Source organism: Diadema setosum, chromosome 9 (assembly GCF_964275005.1).
Source record: "Diadema setosum chromosome 9, eeDiaSeto1, whole genome shotgun sequence".
NCBI classification, from domain to species: Eukaryota; Metazoa; Echinodermata; class Echinoidea; order Diadematoida; family Diadematidae; genus Diadema; species Diadema setosum.
Genome location: NC_092693.1, coordinates 30979708 through 31000862, shown reverse-complemented (window position 1 = coordinate 31000862; position 21155 = coordinate 30979708). Strand labels below are relative to the sequence as shown.

Genomic DNA, 21155 nt, shown 5'->3' with positions numbered 1-21155 from the left:
TTCAAGAGTCCCCATTAATAATGCAAATGAAAATAAAACGATGTTCAAAGTTACAACATGATGATATCATTTAGGCTGGATATAAGATTAGATGGCTTGATGAACTAGGGAAAGAAAATGGGGTGAATATGTGGTAGGGATTATCATCTGTCTTTAAAAACCTGCTGCTATACAATTTTCTGACAGCTACCCATCCTCTTTTCTCCATAACTTCCCATATTTTGAAACTGTGAGGCGTATTTTTACTTTGCAAAGTTGGCAATAATGATTTAAAAGTTCTTAGTCTTTGAATAAATGAAGATTTTTAAAGGAAAAAAAAAATCTTTTGCAACCCAAAACGTTCGATATAAGGAACCGACTTGGGTGTGATAAGTAATGGTGATATCAGGTCTGTGGGGATATATGCGTACTAAAGCCCAAAGTTATATAAATACAGAGATAACAAATATTTGTGAAGATTACATAACAAGACAGAATGTGAAGTTTCTAAAGCATTTAACACGAAATAAGGAATTTTTATAAAATTCGCTGCTGCAAAACTTGACACGATGCTTCATAGGGACATTATGCACAGAAAGCAGCAGGGGCCGTATTACACTTTACTTACTCTTACACTTACTTTACTTGAACTTTACTGTGCCCAGGAGTCTAGCCAGTGCTTCCCAAGTCATCTTATAAGCATTTAATGAATCTCCCCCCAAAGATAAAACTTAGACCATAATACAGGGTCTGCCAAACTGTGCTGCAGTCCCACATGAAGACTGCACAACTAAGATTGGAGGATTCTGTAAAACTCTTATTTATTGACAATATGCTGAACGCTACCTGTGCATGGTGGCAAATACAGAGCAAGTCCCACATGAAGACTGCACAACTAGGATTGGAGGATTCGGTTAAACTCTTATTTATTGACAATATGCTGAACGCTACCTGTGCATGGCGGCAGAAATAGAGAGCAAGCCAACTAAAGCACACGTAGAGTTGATGACATGCTGTGAGGTTTCAGCAGAACCATATGGCAACACGGTGGGGGCGAAAATCGTGTCACACATCCCCTACTGTCAGTAGCATTAAAGCAGGCAAAAAAACAAGACTAGACCCATTAAAAAAAAAAAAAAAAATCTTAACGTAAAGCAGTGTGCTTGGGTGCAACTGTTGGTCTGTTTGCCCTGGTTTAGACCGACTGAAGAGGTCAATAGTAGCGGGAGGTAAAGATTGACCAGGTCTGACTTTGGTGGGCATCTTGAATCTAGCTTTGTGTCGAGGATGAGTGTGATGTGATGTACCAACGGTAGCACACTAGTGGAAGAATAAGGTTGCATCGGATGACAGTCATTGCGCCAGCTATACCGGTGGTTCCTGGGGAAAAATGCATGTACACAAGATGAAAGTAATGATGGAGTACTAAACACACTAAGAACAAAAATGTCAACATACAACTTTACATATATAGTACAGCGAAGGTCAGAGGTTTATCATCTATTTGCTCCACAAGATGACCAATACACACACTCACAGTCATAATTACTACATTGTCAGTTCTCCTAAAAGATTTCTGCTCTTGCAACAACCAAGAAGCTTTACAGCATATCATACGGACTTTGGTAAAGGCATGTCCCACGCATCAGTTTCTAGCAATCACTATTGCAACTTAAAGTGACAAAGAAAATGCCCTGGACATTCATTCGAATCGTATCCACACTTCCATCATAATGGACTCTGTGAGAACTGAAAAGTTGGGGGTATTTCTTTTACCGACCATCCGTCAACTGGCTAGTAGACTGATACAAGTGCTCTGCATTCTATCATGTGCCACATGTTCACTTAATTCTTCACTGTCGTATTAAAAAAATAAAATAAAACAGTAAAGTTTCAAATATCATATGAGACAGATTCATGCAGAGAGATTGCAAATAGGAGGAAGAAATCCTCTCGAGGTTGTAAAACTAACCCCTTCAGCGAAAGGCGCTTTCGTCTCCCCGGATGGGCCGATGCTGGAGTAGAACCGGACGTCCCGATCCTCGTCTCCACGTAACCGCGTCAGTGTCTTCATCATCTCCTCCTGGTGGGGATTCCCCCGCTTGTCGTAATAATCTACCAAGAACAAAGATGACACAAAGCACATTGAATTTCATGCCAGATGATTTTACAGTACAATAACAGGTTTTCATTCAGCTCCTTTTTTTTTTTTTTCTTGCGACATCAAAGTCAGAAATGGTGTGAAAAAATGCAAATTAAGGAAGGATAAACATTATTGAAAACATTCACTTTTTTCCATGTACTGTATTGGCATATATTTAGTAAGTCTAATTTTTCTCAAATCGGGACTTCCCAACAATTTCACAAGTGTTTGAATTCGCGATTGTTGAGCACAGTAATGGATTGTGAAATCTATGCATGCATGAAGCATTCATGTCTGGATCAAAATTAATAAAGTGGACTCCCGTTATAACGGAAGTCCCAGGGACTGGCAGTTTTCTTTCGTTATATCGAAATTTCGTTTTAACCAAACAGATAAACATTACAAATACATAGAGTAAATAATTTTGTGGCCTAAATTTTTACTTCGTTGTAACCGGAATGTCGTTATAACCGTGTTTGTTATACGGGACTGCACTGTACTTTCATGTGCTCTGAAATTCTTGAACGGTACCCTTCTAGCGATATTCACAGAAATGAAAAACTCCACAAAAATATATGGCATATACAGTATTGTTTGCATTTGAACTGGCTGACTTACAACAGTTTACACAACAACCTGTAGTGATCCACTTTTCATTTGTTTTACTTTTTACCTTTGTCTTGATCAATGGAACAGCAGCAATGTGCAGTTTGTGAGAATCTGCTGTCTATGTGACTTGTCGTTTTCAAGGCAGTGATGGATGTAGCAGTTACTGATCCGACACTCTTTACAATAGAAGGGACTGGATTCCAGCACCAGTGCTCCCAAGTCCCACATTTTCAAGACTAAAAGCTAACTCTGCCATGACTGAATGACTGAATGTAATTTCTCCCAGCAGACTCCACTCTTGCCAGTAAAGAGAAGTGTTTTCTACGTGACTGGCTGTTACTGAGGCCCGGGGGTATCTTTTTGCCACGTAGGCCCAAGTCTAGAGGCATCCATCCATGCAACGACGGTAGCAGAGGATATTAATGTTCCCATCTCTCGGGAATTCAGCTCTTAGCAGCCTCTTTACGGATCATTGTTCCATGCAGAAGGCTTTGTTACAGTAAACTAAAGCATTCAAATCCTGCTCAATAATGGGTATGGGGAAAACAATATTTGTCAGTGTTAAGCTTATAGTGACACATGGACACCAAGGGGCAACACTTCTACCATCACACTTCCTTTCTTTCTCCTTTATGCTGGGAGAAAGCAAGATACAGAGAGATAATTTCCCTCAGCTGGGGGTAAAACATTTTGATTTTAATTTGTGTCTTACAATTGCCTAACTCCACAAATCACTTCTCCCAAACACATTAGAATAAAAACACAGGGACAAGGAAGGAGATTAAAACAGTGACAGCAATATGTTAGTCCTGGAACTTGCAAAGGCCCCCCCCCCCTCCCCCCCCCCACCCCCAACAGCCACAGTGCATTGCTGGTAGGGTACTTACATAGAGGAAGAACGAACTCGGTGAGGGTGCGGGCCACTGTGATGCGGACGTTAGGGATGGGATCCTTCTCCAGCTGGAGTAGACTAGGCAGGAAGTCTGTAGCGAAGACTAATGCATCCAGGGCCTGCTCGTGGAGCAGTCTTTGGCACAGATGGCAATACCTGGAACAAACATGAAAATGAGATTTTATGGTCTTCATTTTTCTTTTTTTTCTCTTTTCTTTGGTTTCAATCACACAAATCCTTGTTAACAGATTGCAGCATATGATTAATACTTTGTACGATAATACGATGTACTAATCATTATTGATATGGATTATCCTATTACATAGCTTTGAAAACAGAATGCAAGTAAAGGTAAACAGCAATACAAGTAGAGGTAAACAGAATACAAATAGAGGGAAACAAAATACAACAGAGGTAAACATAATCAACTGAGCTATTATGCAGAATCAACATTATCAGTTAAGTGCCCTCTCCCAACAATTTTGCATTGGTATGAAGATGCAAACAAAAACTAAGCAACTAAATCAGTCACACACAATCACTTTCCTCTTCTGTATTGTTCTTGTTTTTTGTTTCAATCAGTGATACTTTCTAGTCCACTTCAGTGCTTTTTCAGGGGAAGTTTTCTTTACTGAATGAGATAGAACAGAACTGTATATGTGTTGACTTACGCCTGTCTCTTGATCCAACGGGGGCTCTCTGCATAGCTGGAGTTGATCTCGTGGACGAAATTTCTCCTCAGGTTGCCATTGCTGGACGACATGATGATCTTGGCGATCATACTCAGCTGTTTCGTTTGGGTGAGAATAACACAAGCAATGAACAATGGTGAGGATAGCTGCATGCCATTACTTCTTGCAATGGTAGGCAAATTTAACAGAAGCTTTCTGATTGTTTCAAAACAGACTTCATTATAAAGGTGTGAAGAAAATTGTAATAAGATCAGAAAATGTTTTTTTAGAATAAAGACGATAATCATCAAGTCTCCCCATTGCTCATGATAAGGGCCCTTCTTTGCAGTGGGTCAAAGTGACCAAATTTGACTTTTCCCCTTTTTCCTCATTCTAGAACTAAAGAGGAAATGATAATGTAAAACCAGAAACATTCGCAAATTACCACTGGCATTCAATGCATTGTGTAAAGAAAAACTTTCACACACATTTTTCTTTCGCGAATCTTGGCTCTACAAGAAATTCCCAATGAAAGTTTAATGCACACAAATATTTCTGGTTTTATAGTATGCCATGGCATCTACTTGGAATGTAGCTAGAAAGAGGATTTATCAGGGTCCACTCTGCTGCCCTGTAACAATATTATATCAGACTGGCCCATAGTGTGTCAGTATTAAATCCTTCATAAAACTTACATGATTTTTTCTCAATACAGGGTGGGACTAGTTTCATTAACAAATTAACAACCCTTCTCCCCCAGCCAGTCCACCAGCCCCACCCCTATCCCCATAAAATTTAAAAATACTCTCAAAAACCTTCAGAGAGAAGCGCATTCATCACTGTGGAAGCTATGCTGTATGTATTTCTAATCTGTCATGTTATCCAAATGTACAACTGTAAAAGCTATTTTAAGCAATTGATATGAAATGCACGCATAGCAGTGGCAACAGAATGCACAATTTCTATTTACAACAATGTCACAGACAGTGATAATGTGCTAATTCACTGCATGCTCTTCCCTACTATTATTGCCTTGCTCTGCGAATACTGTAACAGTAGTTGTAATCTTTTGAGCTACTACTCCAGAAAAGGAGCAGTGGGCGGGAGTATCACAAGCACAAATCTCTATCAGAGATCACATTCCCCAATGCTTAGCAATGCTTACCAGTTTGTACGAAGTGAACCTCACATCGGCGACGCGATCCCCGGCTAGTGTCATGGCGATGGGCAAGATGTTATCACAGACATCGCTGGGATCGTACAGATCGCACAGGAGGATTAGTTGCCTGCGAGAATTAAAACCAGAAGAATTGAAGGAAATAACAAAAATGTTGATAACACCGTCTTTTTCAGGTAAGGTCCAAATGTGATCGAGGAGGGTGCAAAGAAGGAAAAGCCATGGATATCACCAAATTTGTTTCACTGGCCATTAATTCTTGTGTGTAATGTGTTGTGGTGTATTTTTCTATTGCTGTACTGTATCGTCTTTTTCCTGGTCAAGTAAATCACAAATTATCAAACAGGTGTACCTCTGGCATCAAAGACAAGGAATTGAGTTCAGGGGGAGAGGATTTTAGAAATGGGAAGCCCATCAAGATTTATTTTCCAGAAAAACAGCTATCTTTCCAGTCTTACACACAGACACAGATACAGACACACAAACAGACACACACACACACACACACATACACACACACATAAAACCAACAGACTGTAACTGAGAAAGGTGCCTGTAGTTGAGATCGCAATGAAAGCTGATGTCAAATACATCCTTGCTTCTTCGTCTTCCTTTGTTTGTTTCTGAGGAGCTTTCATAAGCAATCACGGGACTCGGACATCATTCGCTACCTCAAACTGGGTGCCAGTAGAGCACTTCAAGTAAATAATTTTTCTTTTTAAAGGTAGGGGATACCTTTTACAGACCTCCCAAAATGTAGCAAAACATTAAATATGAACCTAAGAGGACTTGTTTAGTCCACTGCTGAGAAATTTGGAAGTCAACAGTTATCTACAATTTGAATAATGCACAAAACTCAACTACTCAGTAGTTCTGTGTGTCAGCCACACTTAAGCCTTTTTGTTGCAGTCTTCTGTATTTTTTATCTATAAACACAAATCTAAAAGTATAAGAGCTGATGTAATAACATATAGAGTGTGTGGCAAGAATGTATATAGAAATGTTTGTAAGTTTTGATGAACTTTCTTCACAAAATATACATGATGGACACACATGCAGTGCATGGGTCTGCAAAGGTAGCCTAGTAATGTACAGGAATTTACGGTGAGCCCCGAAAAAAATTCAATTCAAAATCTAACGGTCAATAAAAATGTACTAAATGTTACCTTCCACTTTCAATACTTTATGGGAGTTTCTAAAATGATTCTCTCTTCAACATACCTTTGTATTTATACAACTCTTCATTTAAGGCATGCAAATGGGATTCCCTACCTTTAAATGTTATCATGCTACTTTTGATTTTTAATAACTCTAGAATTCTGCACAGTTTCTCTTAATTGCTTAAGGGCTGCTTACTCTGCCAGCTCAAGTCGGAAGCGCCAGTTCCTCTGGTTGTCGGTCGTCAGAAAGTCAGTCATTCGGCCGAGATACTGCCTCCTCAGCTCGGGTTGCAATAACTGCACACGGGGGAAAGATAATGAAGTATGTATCAGTCAGAGAGAACACAGCGAAAGAGAGCAGAACAGCTGAACAAGCATCTGAATTTACGAGAGAAATGTAAATACTCCTTGATTTGATTTGGAACCGGTTCAGCGGTTCATGGAGTTCATCTACACTGTGTGGAGGGGAAAAAGACAAATATGAGAACAAAATGAAAACAAAAACCGCAAGACTATTGATTGGATGGCAGGCTACAGGCTGGTGCCATGTGCAGCCACAGAGCAGAATCAAATTTGTGTCCAATCTAAAGCAGGCAATATATCTCCACTTACCACGCACTGACTGATTTGATGGGCAGTGAGACAGAATGTTATCATGCAAAATATGCTCAAAGTACCGAGTTTTACAGTGCCTCAAATACAAATACCCTGCAACTTGGTGGGGGCAAGGTCAAGCAGAGTTCACACTTTTGTCCTCCTTCATATACCACCATAATGACATTAACATTCCTGGAATGCATTCTTGCCATCCTATCCACTCCTTAATATTTTTTTTTATTTTTTTATTTTTTAAATCAAACATATTTCAAAATACCTAGGATATGGTTTGATCATAATGTATTCTTATTTCAATATCTTTATAAAGTAAAATACAATTTGTGAGAAGTGTTGCTATTTCTGATCTTTCTGCGAAGTCACTTAAAAGAATTAACGTCCATTATTGTTTCTAATTTAGTAAACCATCTTTCATCGTAAATGTGTGGCATGTTTTCCTTCCTTTTTTTCCCTGAAACAACTAATCTCATCTTCCGAGAACTTGCAGAGTGTGCCCACGATGAGGCATTCCTTCATTCAAACCTTCGGTACATGGAGGACATATCATTTACAACATATTCTACAAGAGATAGATCATGTTTGAATGCCCCTAACTTTCCATTCTTACTCCAAATCAGGCCTTTACAATGTTTGCTACTCTTCACATTCTGCCGGTGCTCCTTACCTTGACAAAGTCTGCAAAGTGCTTGAGGACGCCTATCCTGACCTCGTCCAGGTCTCGTAGAAAACCGTTGAAGATGGGCACGAGGTCCTTCGAAGTGATCTCGTCCCCAAGAATGAGAGCCATCTCGTGTATTGAGAATGCTAACGTACGCCTCACTTTCCACTGGAAGGAGACAAAAAGGTGAAGAGGGGACTAAGATTCCAGTATTGGTGTCGACATCTTTATGATGTGATCGGTCTCTTTAGAACATATGAAATAGTGTCTATGGTATTACACATCTGTATGCACAACTGGATTAAATTTGTTTCGAGCACAAATTCTCTACAAAATGCTTCATGGCAGTAATCCAACATCAATCTTTTGAAGAAACATGGAGGATGCCTTCAGAAAATGTCCCTCAATCAGCTGAAGCAGGGCCTCGTGTTGCGTAATTGTGTTCTATTAATCCACAGTTGTTGTTTTTTTGTCAATTCTTTCTTTAACTTCTGTGTCTTAAATCTGCAAAAACCAACCTGAATGTCCGAGACCAGGGTTTCATGTTCTATCAATCTATAGTTGTTTTTTCTTAATTCTTTCATTTACTTCTGCATCATTAATCTGCAAAAAACCAACCTGCATGTCTGAGGCCAGGGTCTCATAGATATCCCGTAGGCAGGGCCAGTTCTTGCGGCCCAGAGTGAGGGCGACTCCCGGCAGGCTGTAGGCACAGTGCTTGGCGATCTCGGTGTCCACTGCCTGTGCAATCCTGGGGTCTGTCATGGAGAGGTAGTTCTCAAGGAGGCTGGTTGGGATGACATTTTGCTGCAGGACAAAACACCAAAAGATTTTTCAAATTTAAACCCGGAAACGTTCACTCATCTTCATTGCTAAAAACAAAGCAAAACATACGTGCCAAACCAGAACATAGCAATTGAGGTCTCCCTCTGCATTGAAAGAGCCCAAGAAAAAGTGCACAAGGATAGCCTCATCAGCATGATACACCCTGGTAGAAATTGTGAAAACTGGGGGGCATTTCATGAAGGAACTTGTCGGATAAAATGTCCGACAAGTCAATTATATCCGACAAGTTCAGAGAAATCAGCCAATCAGACTAAAGAATTTCTCAAAACTTGTCGGATATAATTGACTTGTCGAACATTTTATCCGACAGGTTCCTTCATGAAATGCCCCCCAGGAGTGAAGTGAGAGAAATCAAAAAGCATATCATTATGCATTTGATTTGTAATGACTTTCATGCCCTTTACTCTCTCAGGTTTCCCTGCAGAAGCAAATGACTTCTTGGGTATGGAGGCAATTGCCATAACTTAAGTTATTAAAACATGTTTGTGGATTTCTGAAACATTACTGCATATAGTTCTGCTGCTGTCCTTGTTATGTAAATGCCACTTACACAGGTCAACAGGTTATATATACACACATCTTTATTATCTCATTTTTGAGATATCAAAATGTACATTAACCTTTGTATCATATCATACTCTCAGTAGAAAAGCTTAGTGTTGCAGTCCTCATAACTTATTTAACACTGACAATATTTGGATGGAGTTTGTGCCAATGTTGCAACAGCATACAAAAGATTTACCCCATGCAGAGCTGATAAGAGTACACTCTAGCGAGATAATTTACTGTATTTAAGAAATGAAGTGGTTTATGTGAAGCTGACATGTGTGTGTGTGGGGGGGGGGGTCGGGATAAGAGCAAGTTAACCTCATTTTTCTGCACCAATGTGTGCATGTTTGTATGTGTGCGTGGGGGGGGGGGGAGGTGTTAGGGAAAAGAGCAAGCTTATTCCTTACCTCAGTTTTCTGGGCCAATTGCATTTTCTCGGAGGCACTTGGTTGGACATCGGCCCATTCTTGCAGCTCTTCCTCCTCTTCTAGGACACCGTTAACAAAGGAGAGCGTCTTGTCGTCGATCCTCTGCTCCAGCGTCTGCGTGCTCGGCAAGTGCATGACCATCTCGGACATGTCGTTGGCTTCGCTCAGGTTGGCGGTGTGGAGCTTCATGTTGGGGTCCATCCCCGCGGTGGCCCCATCCCCACCCGTCTGCACCTGTGCTTCTCCTTGTTTTTCCCCCTCCTCCTCCTCCTTCTGGGAGGACCCGATGCTCATCTGGGAAATGGTCTGCACCAGATCCTGGATATCTTTGCCCGACCCCTCCTTGCTCACGCCGTCGTCGCTGTCCTCATGCACCGCTTCCGGACTGCTGATCCCGGAGTCGGGGGACGACTTTTCGTTTTCCGCGTCACTGCTCTCCCCACCGCCTAGCGGTACAATTGAAAACTCTGTAGTACTAGTAAACCGGTCACCATTAGTTCTAGACTTTGTCTCATCTTTCTCCTCCTCCTCCTCCTTCTCCCCCCCTAATGCCTCCATCTCTATCACCTCGCCCCTTTTCTGCTCATCTTTGTCAGTCTTTTCCCCGCTACCATCTTCCGCGTTTCCGTCCTGAACACTGATGACCGGCACCGGCTGTCTCCAGAAGAGGAAAGAATTATACTCTGGACTATCGTCGTGGGCAGGCTGCTGCCCGCCCCCTATATTGAACTCTAGATGACCCACCCCCTGATGAAGAGTCTTCACTTCACTGCTCTGCTCTTGCTTGGCAGTCTCACTGCTGTGCGTGTCTATCGCAGCATTCTCTGCTAGTCTTTGGTTTGAGGGGGAGTTATCGGACATACTGGGCTTGCTGCTGCTGTCGTCTTCGATGGGGATGATCCCCGCGACCTGAACTGTGCCATCGGCATTGTACATCAGCTGGATCCCTGATATACTGGGATCAGCGAAGGTTGAGATGAAAGGACCAAGGGCTTGAAAGGCTGCCATTCTTACCTGGAGAACGTAACAAAGTTGAACATAACGCTAAGCTCTAATGATATGTATAATGAATCCATGTTAAATATGCATATACAGAAAGTAGATTAATAACACTGATTTAGGTTATATAAAATGCTGGATTAGTGAGTGTACCAGAGCAAATCTATCCTGTTTGTGACTGAATATGTCTAACTTTCTGTATTGACTTACATCAAACTTCTTCTTAGGAATAGATTAAAAGTTGAAGTTGTCAAATGGCAGTTGATGATGCAACTTCATGATAACCTGTTAATACCTGATAATAATAACCTGATAATACTCTATTTAAACTGTTAAACCTACAAGATGTAGCAACATTTTCAATGTAAATCGCTTTTGCAATAAGAATGGGTGTGTATCGCAAGGGATAGACTTGACAAGAAAAAAAAAAATACTTGAACGTCACTCACCCATCTTGACTGGTCTCGCAGCAATTGGACAAAGAGGTTTGAGAGTTCCTGCTCCCGCTTGGACTTGGATGTAGCCCACGACACTGTCATGAAACACTCTGCACACGCCTTCCTTACTCCCCACACACCATCCTCACACAGTGCTTCAAACCTTGGTAACTGGATGAGAAAAGGATAAAGATGGAGAAAGGGGGGGGGGAGGGAAAGTTAGAGAGGTAGGGAGGGGAAGAGAGAGTAAATTCAAGCTTGATTATCCTCTTATTACACCAGGATAGGTCGGTACGCAATTGTATTATAATTCAGGGGTAAAAGCTTGCCGGAGGATTTAACAATGGGCCATTATGTTCTGGCTCTTTCTGCATAATACACCTCGATACCTGGAAGCCTGCTTGCATACAGTTGTTGTTGTTGCTAGGCCTGGCAAGCCTAGGGCAAGCTCTCTTGCCAAAAACAACCATCCTTACACAGAAATGCAATACTTCAAGTGAGGAGTTCAGTAAATGGGTTCATTTGAGAGGACGAGGGTGATATGACTGAAATAGAACCTTGCCTTCTAGAGGTTGCAAGCTTCAAAATCTCTCTTGGCAAAATATCAGTATGGAGGAGCACACTTAGCAACAGCTACAGCTCATCTCAACTTCATGCAAATAAAAGTAGTTTGACTCATATCATTTATTTGCAATAAAAATGATTGTAACATGGACTAATCAAGTAATGTGAAGAAATGTATATGTGTTTCTCCATTGAAGGATGTCAAATACATGTACATCATTGACAAGCAAATAGATGGCAGTCATTGTTCTGACAGGAGATCTCATACATCCCATCACGTCACATGTCATACGTAGGGCGCGAGGGAACATGAATGCACAATTCATAAACACGACAGCAGGACAAGTGAAGAAAACTAGACTCAAAATGGAGAAGCACGACACTGATGTGTCAAGATCACATTTCACGCTCACTGCTGATACACAACTCATATTGCTGCGCAGCGCTCTGCATTATTGACGACAAGTCGCCTTACAAAACCCTCGGCAGAGTTATCTCATTTAATTGAGGAAAATTTGTCGTCGCCAATGCGAATAATCACCGCGAGAGACTCGGGGCTCTCGCTATCGCTCTCCCTCTATCTCACTCTCTCTCTCTCAGACCGCTCATTATGCATTCAAGAGCTGCTCAATTCACCATCAATTGTATGATTATTTCATGAAGCGGGGGGAGGTGCAGTCAGAGGCACTAAAGTCCGCGAGACGCAGCCACGGCACGATAAGGAGGAGCGCTCTATTCAGAGGGTGAAAAGTTCTCTACCAATTCACATTCAGGTTCAGGAGGTTTTTGGCTAATTCAATCAAATGCCTCAACTCCCCTCATTCCCCCTGTCCCTCCCCCGCCCCCCACCATACAATGGAGAATTCTAAGGAGTTGTGTTTTGACAAGGCCAGCCTTGAAGATGGTGGTAAGTGCAGCTCACAAGACATTCTGGAGCTTTCACTTATTCATCACAATTTCAACACATTATTAACAAAATTTGCTTCACTAATTGAATTTTATCTTTTCCGGATGTTGAAGGAGTTGCTTCAGCAAACAACACAATACACATAAAACTTGATGACTGAACACACACATAAGACATTCTAACTGCCTCTGGTTCTTTCAGGCATAATAATTTCAGTAAATTACAGTAAAAACTGCCTTTTGTAAAGAGATGAAAATTTTTCTCCTCAACGAGTACTGGGGTCATCAAAATTCTCCACTCAATGAAGACATATACTGGGGGGGGGGGGGGGGGTTCGTTTCTTAGAATTATGGACTGAAACCATCTCTATCTATCCATTTCACACAACCTGTCTGTAATGTATATTGAAGTTTGAGATTATTGATGACAGCTCATTCACATGAGGAGAAAAAATATTAAACATAAGAGGTCAGAATCTGTTTTTGTTTTCTTCCTTTGATTGACACCCAATGATATTTGTACAACAAATGGTGCTAGAAACGCTTGACCGGGTTAACCAATAGTCAGCGTGCGAAATGAAGATTTCTTACCTACATGGACCCCGCGTTCACATTGGTCCCCGCGACGCGGGGACAGCCACAAGAGATCTTATCTATTTTACGACTGACCGTTCACACTGGTATCTCATCTGTCCCCGAGCTGCGGGGGCATTTTGGGGCTTGGAGCGAGCTCTGCCACTTGAAACCAGGCATAGCGCATGCGCACATTTGATGACCACAGCTGGACGCTATCAATTTCGCCTCAAGGTCACTCTCCCCTCCAAATCTTGTCCCCGTACCCGACTTGCTTCGCGGGGACGAGGGGACAAGTCCCAGCGAGCGTTCACATTATGGTTTTCGAGGAGAAAGTCCCACAGCTTGGAACTTTCCCCGCGACGCGGGGACCAATGTGAACGCGGGGATAATGGATTTTGACACTTGACCAACAATTTGCTCCATTAAGTACGAGGTTTCCCTGAATTACAGTTTTAATTGAAGTTCCAATGGAGCAAGTAGGGTCAAAGGTAAATGATTTGGACAAGAAATGATTTTTACACCCCATCCCAATTCAACATGGCCAACTTCATGCTTCATGCAGCAGTCTATGAATACTGCACAGTTTATTTCTCAGGTTGAATATCTTGAAAAAAAAATGTAAAAGTTGCCAGAAATAAAAATACTAAGTGGTAAATGTCGAGATAAATTTTTATATTGTTAGGTTTCTCTCAAGGCACTTCAGAATTTATATTTTTTTTTAACCTGTCAGCATAGCTTCATTTTATTGGACTTATTATAGAAATATAGATGTTTGCATTGATTTCATCAAGGCTGTGAAAAATGGTTGCACATTCCAGACTTGATTTGCATGAACTAAGATATCCCACAAAGACATTGCATTTAACTCTTTAGTTTCTCTTTCACAATCCAATTGGTGGAACAACTCCAACAATCTAAGGCACTTCTGGGACCCTTACTTATCCACGCTGTGACCATCATCACAGATGATACCTTATTCCAACAACAGACTTCAGTTTTCTATAACAATACTCTTGGGGGACACTTCGTCTTGTCCATTGGACACTTTTTCATCCGACACTTTTTCATCGGAGACAAGACAACTGAAAACAGGACGCATAAACACACTCGAAGAATTGACAAACAAGATGCTATAAATAAAAGAGTTGACATTAACAACAAACCCCACCCCCTCCTAATTTCCTTCCTTCTCGGCATGAAATTCCTGTATCTAATTCTCCCTACACGCCTGAGAAACGGAATCACACATTCAGCGCATTTTGTCTGCACCAGGGCATGTTGCATTTAAGTATGGGAACTTTATTAAGGGTAACTTCTACAATCAATGGTAACAATTGCTGATGTAGTTACCACTCAATGCAGAGTTACCATTGAGTGGAAATCATCGTAGTGCTGAGATTTTCATGTATTTCACGCAACCAGAAACTAGCACAAAAATAAAAGCACACAGATATTTTTGCTTGCCGTATGTTCCAGTAGTTAATGTACTGATTCCACGTAATTAAAAAACACATGAAACTCTTCTTGGCCTGTCGAGCGCTACAATATCCACTTTTACAGTAGTTTTAAGCAACATTGTCCAGACTGTGAATGTGAATGAAATTCATGCAGTCATAAACTTCTTACCAATAATTTCTCTGTGGCATCCTCTCCGACAACAGTGCAAATATCACCAAAGTTTGCAGCACAGACCTAGAAGGGGAAATGAAGATATCTTTGACATTAACTCCTGCATTACACATGAAAAATGACATGTTTGAACTAATCAAGTTACCATGCTACATGACTGTGAGAGCTTCACTATCTTAATTAATATAATCTGAAGAAGGTTTTCAATTTTTGGTTGACCGTCTCTCTTTTTCCATGATGTACATTTAATACCCAAGATATGACAAGACCCATAATTCGCTACACATGTTATATTAGATGGCATAGTGGTGGGTAAAAGCATACACACTGTAAGGAATTATAATCCTGAAAGAAAATGGTTCACGTATATTGCTGCTGATATCATAATGGGTAAGAATGATTACTTGAGATTTCATTTTTCTCTGTTTTGTTTTTTTTGTCGTAGAATGACACCCATGGCAGGTGAGAGTATCTAAAACAAACAAAAACATACACAAACCAAACATAATGCGTACAATCCAATCTCCTGACACTACATGGTTGATATTTGTTTTGTTTTTGTTTTTGTTTTTCCCAGGTTGAAATAGTATCATTTAAACATACAACAGCCCTTCATTATCATCATATTCTGCTCTAGTAATATAATTCAGTCAGGAAAGGGTTTGTTGCAAGCTGCATGGTCGCCGTAGACTGACCAATGAAATCACGCCATGGCATCGAACACTGGAGGAAGTGATGGGGAAAGTTATTGCAGGGAAGTACGGCTCAATAAATGTTTCTTTCCTTTCATGGGAGCATGATATCTGATGCCCCATGTACACAGTACTGCACTACTTGCCACGTGTTCAATCAAAAGACTGGCTGGACTCATTCAATTGACATTATCAGGTGTTCAGCATTATGTGTGAGAGCAATTATTCTACGAAAGTGAAAGTGCTTTTTGCAAGGCATGGACTACAGAAACCAGTTTTGTTGCTGTTGCTCTATCTCCTGCATATGACTTGGCATAGGCAGATTAGATTCAAAGGTTTCTACAACAAAACAAAATACTTCAGCTTCCCATAAAACCTCTAGAGTATTTTGGTGCTAGTAGAGTGCTGTATGAATGACTGAACAGAAAAAAAAAAGGCAGTGCTGAACCAACAACCATACTTATCAAATACAACTTCCTGAAGACTATATACACTTTTACCAGCACAGATACAAGTCTGTAGGGCACTAGATCCAGCATGTTATCTGAACAATATTGGTGATTAATTCTGACAAATGTTTCGACAAGTTTCAAGACCTAATTGTGTTAAGTTTTGGGGAAGTGGGGCCAAAAGCTTTTTGATTTGTTGCATCAATATCTCTCTCACACACATACACACATCCAACAGCCAAACATGATTTCATTGAGGGACATTTTAAAGAAAAAACATTTCATTGGTACTGTGGCGTGCATCTGCCAAACATTTTGAATTGTATGTTGATATACTCAAGTTTTGACATGTCATCTTGCCTTATCAATGTCTACAGAGACTACATTGGTCCCTTATATCTCAAATATCAGACACAGCACGTTCACACCAATCATCGACTGTTAAGGGAGATTTGAGTTGATGTATAGATCTATGCTGGCTTACCTTTCGTATATGAAATAGGCTATCTTGGCACAATTCTGTAAACTGCGGTAGAAAGTACTTCTCTGTGATCTCTTTGCCAACAAGGGGAGCCACCTTGCTCATGAGCTGCATGGAGAAATAATGTTTGTGGGGTAGACAGAAGAAAATATGATGGAGTCAGTGGGACTGATTTACACAACAGTGAATCACCGCATATATTCAAAGAGACATACGTGTATGAAGCAAAGGAGACAAAAATCAATTCTGAATACTGTATACGCCGAATATTTCGCGAGGTTTTTATTTTCGCGAATTTTGCGAGTCAGGTGCTATTCGCGAAATTTAAGGCAAGCGAAAATATTGACTCCGAACCCGATGTGAATGCGATGTACGCGTGTACACTTCTCCGTTCAGTACAGGACTCCACGATTGCGAATTTAACCACTCGCGAAATCATCAAGAATTCCCGATTTGCAAAAAAAGTTAGACTCGCGAAATATATGGCGTATATAGTATATCGGTTGTTGGCAAACCATTATCTCCAATGCAAATCCAATCTTTAGGTTTTGCACAGTGATATAGTTTTGATCTTTTTTTTTTTGTTGTTGTGGTGTGTGTGTGTGTGTGTGTGTGTGTGTGTAATGGAAGGAGTTATGTAATAGCTGTGAATACATCAGGAGTCTGCAACAACAAGAAATATCTATGCATATCAGTGATGAGAAACCAGAGTGCCATGCGATGCATTCAGTGGCGGGTTAACTCTTCCACACAGCATTGATCACAATTTGCACTTACAGAGCAGGAGTTAGCCAGGTGTAGCTGACATTTTTTCAACCAGCCTGATCATGACACAAAATACAATTTCGCACATGGCCGGCGAAGGTGCGCAAACGGAACCTGGCAAGGCATGGGCTGTGCGGCAATGAGCGCAAATGGGAATATACGGCCATCAGGGCAGCAAACGATTCACAGCATTAGGGAATCGCCTATTTTCTCGGCACAGGGGTGTAACGCTGCTTAAGACAAGGGGGATAAAGCCCCCTTGCGACGGTTTGCAAAGTGCAACCCGCCGTCTCTCTCAGCCCCCAATAACTCTTCATTAAGGCTTATGAGCAAACTCTGCGATATGAGCGCAGGAATGTATCAGGTCTGTCACTGGTGGGCGTCCGATGTCTGCCCCTAGGGAATGTGTCATCTGCAAAGCAGGCTCGCATGGATGCTGGCCCCCCTCCGAGGAGGCCGCAATTACGGCCCTTTGCCAGTTTGAGGCGAGAAGCATGCGAGAGCAACTCCTTACCATCCCCATTTGCATGTAAATCACTGAACCCGTGACCTTTGCCTGCTACATCAACATTGTTTGATAATGTTGCCGGCTAAATTACATGATTCTCATAAAAAAGACCGAGGTATCTGTCAATGCAAGCTCAATATACACATTGGTAAGAAAACTGGATTACTCTGTCTGTAGCACAAAATCTTGCTCAGCACTATAAATGGGGAAAAAGTATCTGATGATATCAAACTAAAAATTACAAGAAGAGACCCCATGAGTCTAGTGCTCGCCGGAGTATTGCAAGTTTACCTTACTATTATCCAAAAAGAATATCGCCAACTTGGGGTGCTTTACAGGTGTCTCCTAGGGGACATGGTGTCCATATTCTATCACACTGGCCTGGCAATAATATCTGGCAAGTTTGGTGAAAATTTGAAAGAGTGATCATTGGCCCCTAATTTGGTACCGGCCGCAAGTGGGCTAGCACAAAGTAGACCATCCCTGGATCTACCATGAACAAAATAAAAGGTATATTCACTAATGCATTTACTCAAAACGTTTCTGGTTTTATAGAAGAAAATCCTTTAAAGATCCTCACATTTGGGGTCCTGGGGTCCCTGGGACCCCAGGGGGCAATAGCACCTATTGGTAAATGTTACATTCTACTGCCCTAGCAATAATACCTGCGAAGTTTGGTGAAAATGTGACCATGCATTTTTAAGGAGATGAAATGTGAAAATTGACCCCCCTTTGGTTCTCCCAATCCTCCACACAGAGTCATCCCTGGATATCACATGAAAAAACTTGAAATTGCACTCACAAGCACACTTATAGATAGCATTTTAGGTACATCATTTATGATTTCATAACAGGTTTCTTTCTTTTTTTTTTTTTTTTTTTTTTTTTTTTTTTTAAGATTCTTTAACTTTAGGGGTCCACCAGTGAGACATGGTGCCTACTTACATTATTAATACACACTCTTTTTTTTTTTTATACATATTCTGTCACCCTAGGAATAATACCTTCCAAATTGACCATGTGTTTTTCAAGGAGATTATGAAAATGTGAAAACTGGGGGGGGGGGGGGAGCATTGTGCCTACTTGAATGATTCAGATCGTATCACCAAAGGGATGCTACCTGCCAAGTTAGGTGAAAATCACTCATAAAGGATGCAAAGAAAAAGCTGAAAAATTACAAAGTTTATGCATGGCGAACTAGAGACAAATGTTACAATAGCTCATGAGGTGAGCTATACATGGTATGTCAAAATTTTACTTATTTTCCCATTTTCAACACAACATACCATAAAAAAAGACTGCTTGTAATGGCGCCATAAAGCTTGGTAATAAAATAGCGGGCTGGACGTTAGTATTGCAAGTACGTCATTAAGTGAGTGCGTGTCATTGCTAGCAACCACTGACATTTCAACAAGCTGAAAATTGATTTAAACTGTTATTTCAGGAGGCTACTTTATTGAACAGTAATCAGGTGTGTGCATTTTTTTTCAGGTTAACCCAAAGAACAGGTTTGGGTGTTTCTTTTTTTCCCCCTATTTTAATACAATTGACATTATTAGCAGAGTAAAACTGAATCAGACCTGCACCAATGCAAAAAGTCCCTTCAATCAAAAATCATGTTGACCTCTACGGATGTCTTTTAGGTCTGTACATAACTGAATCAGTAAATACTTCATGAAAATATGTATAAAATATTTTGAAACATTTTTTCCCTTATTTTTTTTCCCCAGCACCCTGTTGAGCCCCACCTCTGTGAAAAATAATGCCTTTGGCACCCTTTAGGCTGAAGCATAAAAATCCTCCAGACTATCTTTATTCATATTCCAGCAGTGACATCCTCCTCATGTAACACTGGAGTTGAACAATAGACACAGTAATGGTGCCTTACCATTCACTGCTAAGTCAAAAATTTGTCAGAAACATTTGCACAAAAAAAAGAAAGACATGTGGTGCTGTTGTAAATGCAGGCAGTAATAGCAACGAAAGTTTGAAAATATATGATGTATATTTTTCATGAAGAATTTTGTGATTTTGTCATGTACAGATCAAAAGGCATCAACAGAGGTCAAAATACACTTGGCTTGCAGGTACCTTTTGAATTACTAATTGAGCCAGGGTAGCAGGGGAAAGACGATGCTCACATCAGACATTACTGTCACACATGATCCGTCATACAGTTTGATGCTGACAATTAATATGACAGTTCAAGAAGCTTTTGATGGTAGCTGAAGACATCTCGGCAAAGACGGCAGGCGGATGGCGAGATGATGGGGGGGCAGTCACCGGGTGGAAAAACAGAATAGTGAGATTGCTTGCGAAATAGTCAAAATCTCACTACCCATGTCTTTCAACCGGGGAATACCACACTCTTCCCCAAGCTGTCTCAACCGGCTGGCCAGAAAAAAAAAAAAAAAAAAAAAAAAAATCCTCAGCGATCCAGCAAATGTTGGCCCCATCCAGAAATGATTCACCGCACGCCTCTCTTGCATCTTTCCAGCAGGGCCGGGGATGCGCAGTAACTCTTGAGTAAACACATCCACAGTCATATTGTACTTGATTTAAGAGGCAGAGAATGATGGCCGACGAAGAACGGCTTGGAGTCAAGCTTTTTAGAGGCAGGGGTACTCCTTTGTTCCTCCAATGTGCACGTTATCACTAATCACCGAGATGTGTGACAGCTCTGTGTCATTTTGACTGTAGGAATTTCATGGTTTCCTCCGCAAACAAAGGTCCACCTCTGTCGAGGCAACGTGAGCTCAATTACATATTTGCTTCTTTTTTATTATTATTTTTTTTCTTTAGATAATACTCCCAACTACGCACTGACTTGCCGAGATGGGTTCTCCAGTCTTGCTTTGCCCGTGAAGGAAAATGGCTTCACGCAGCACATCTTTATGCACATCTATGGCTGCCTTCCTGCTACTGTGCTGTTTCATGCACGTGCATTTGTGTGTGATAGTGTGTGTGTGTGTGTGTGTGTGTGTGTTTGTGTGTGTGTGTGTGTGTGGGCCGGCTTGACATCTGTGAGTATGACGTTAGTGTGGTGAGTGGGAGAAGACTTAGCAGGCAAGCGACACACAGTTGGGTCCGTCTGGAGTAGAAAGGACTCATGTACAGCAGCATCTTACAAGGCGACGATGGAGAAGTGTAGTATGTTTTTCAACAGCGTGCATTGCTGGCTACTCATCACACAGTATGTATGTTGATCATATGTGTGTGTGTGGGTATGCCTGTGCGCTCGTGAAGGAGAGAGCGAAAGAGAAAAAAGACTGCTCCCTATGGGTTCTCTCTACCCCTCTCTCGCTCAACTCGGGTAGCAGCTGCATGAATAATACACACACTGCGGTACGTCACTCCCCCTGTTGTTGATTAGCGGCAAACATGATGTGCTAGTTAGCAACATCTCTCGCTACCTCTCATTA

At 41.2% G+C, this 21155-nt stretch overlaps 2 protein-coding genes across 2 annotated transcripts in view; both read right to left on the bottom strand.

Annotated features, from left to right (window-relative positions):
• Window positions 1-888: 888 nt before the first annotated feature.
• On the bottom strand, window positions 889-16565 carry LOC140233412 (serine/threonine-protein phosphatase 4 regulatory subunit 1-like). The gene is made up of 12 exons (XM_072313518.1): window positions 16464-16565; window positions 14836-14901; window positions 11176-11334; window positions 9707-10741; window positions 8523-8711; window positions 7911-8072; window positions 6828-6928; window positions 5460-5580; window positions 4295-4410; window positions 3619-3779; window positions 1952-2094; window positions 889-1359 (listed from the first exon to the last, which is right to left on the bottom strand). Exons 1-12 carry the CDS (start codon window positions 16563-16565, stop codon window positions 1345-1347), a joined length of 2370 nt encoding a protein of 789 aa, XP_072169619.1. The 3' UTR covers window positions 889-1344.
• Window positions 16566-20200: 3635 nt separating this feature from the next.
• Window positions 20201-21155, bottom strand: part of LOC140233300 (serine/threonine-protein phosphatase 4 regulatory subunit 1-like) — a 22332-nt gene continuing 21377 nt past the window's right edge. The window contains exon 5 of the mRNA XM_072313411.1: window positions 20201-20254. Coding sequence (XP_072169512.1) covers window positions 20201-20254 — 54 coding nt within the window. The remainder of the gene's footprint in view (window positions 20255-21155) is intronic.

What these genes read in the sequence shown, in the direction of transcription:
- LOC140233412 (XM_072313518.1), bottom strand. Translation starts at nt 16,565, where the DNA reads ATGAGCAAGGTGGCTCCCCTTGTTGGCAAAGAGATCACAGAGAAGTAC. An exon ending in CGTTGGATCAAGAGACAGGC is followed by an intron (nt 3,780 to 4,294) that starts GTAAGTCAACAC and finishes TGTTTGTTCCAG; the next exon opens with GTATTGCCATCTGTGCCAAA. An exon ending in CGAGTTCGTTCTTCCTCTAT is followed by an intron (nt 2,095 to 3,618) that starts GTAAGTACCCTA and finishes TGTTCTTGGTAG; the next exon opens with ATTATTACGACAAGCGGGGG.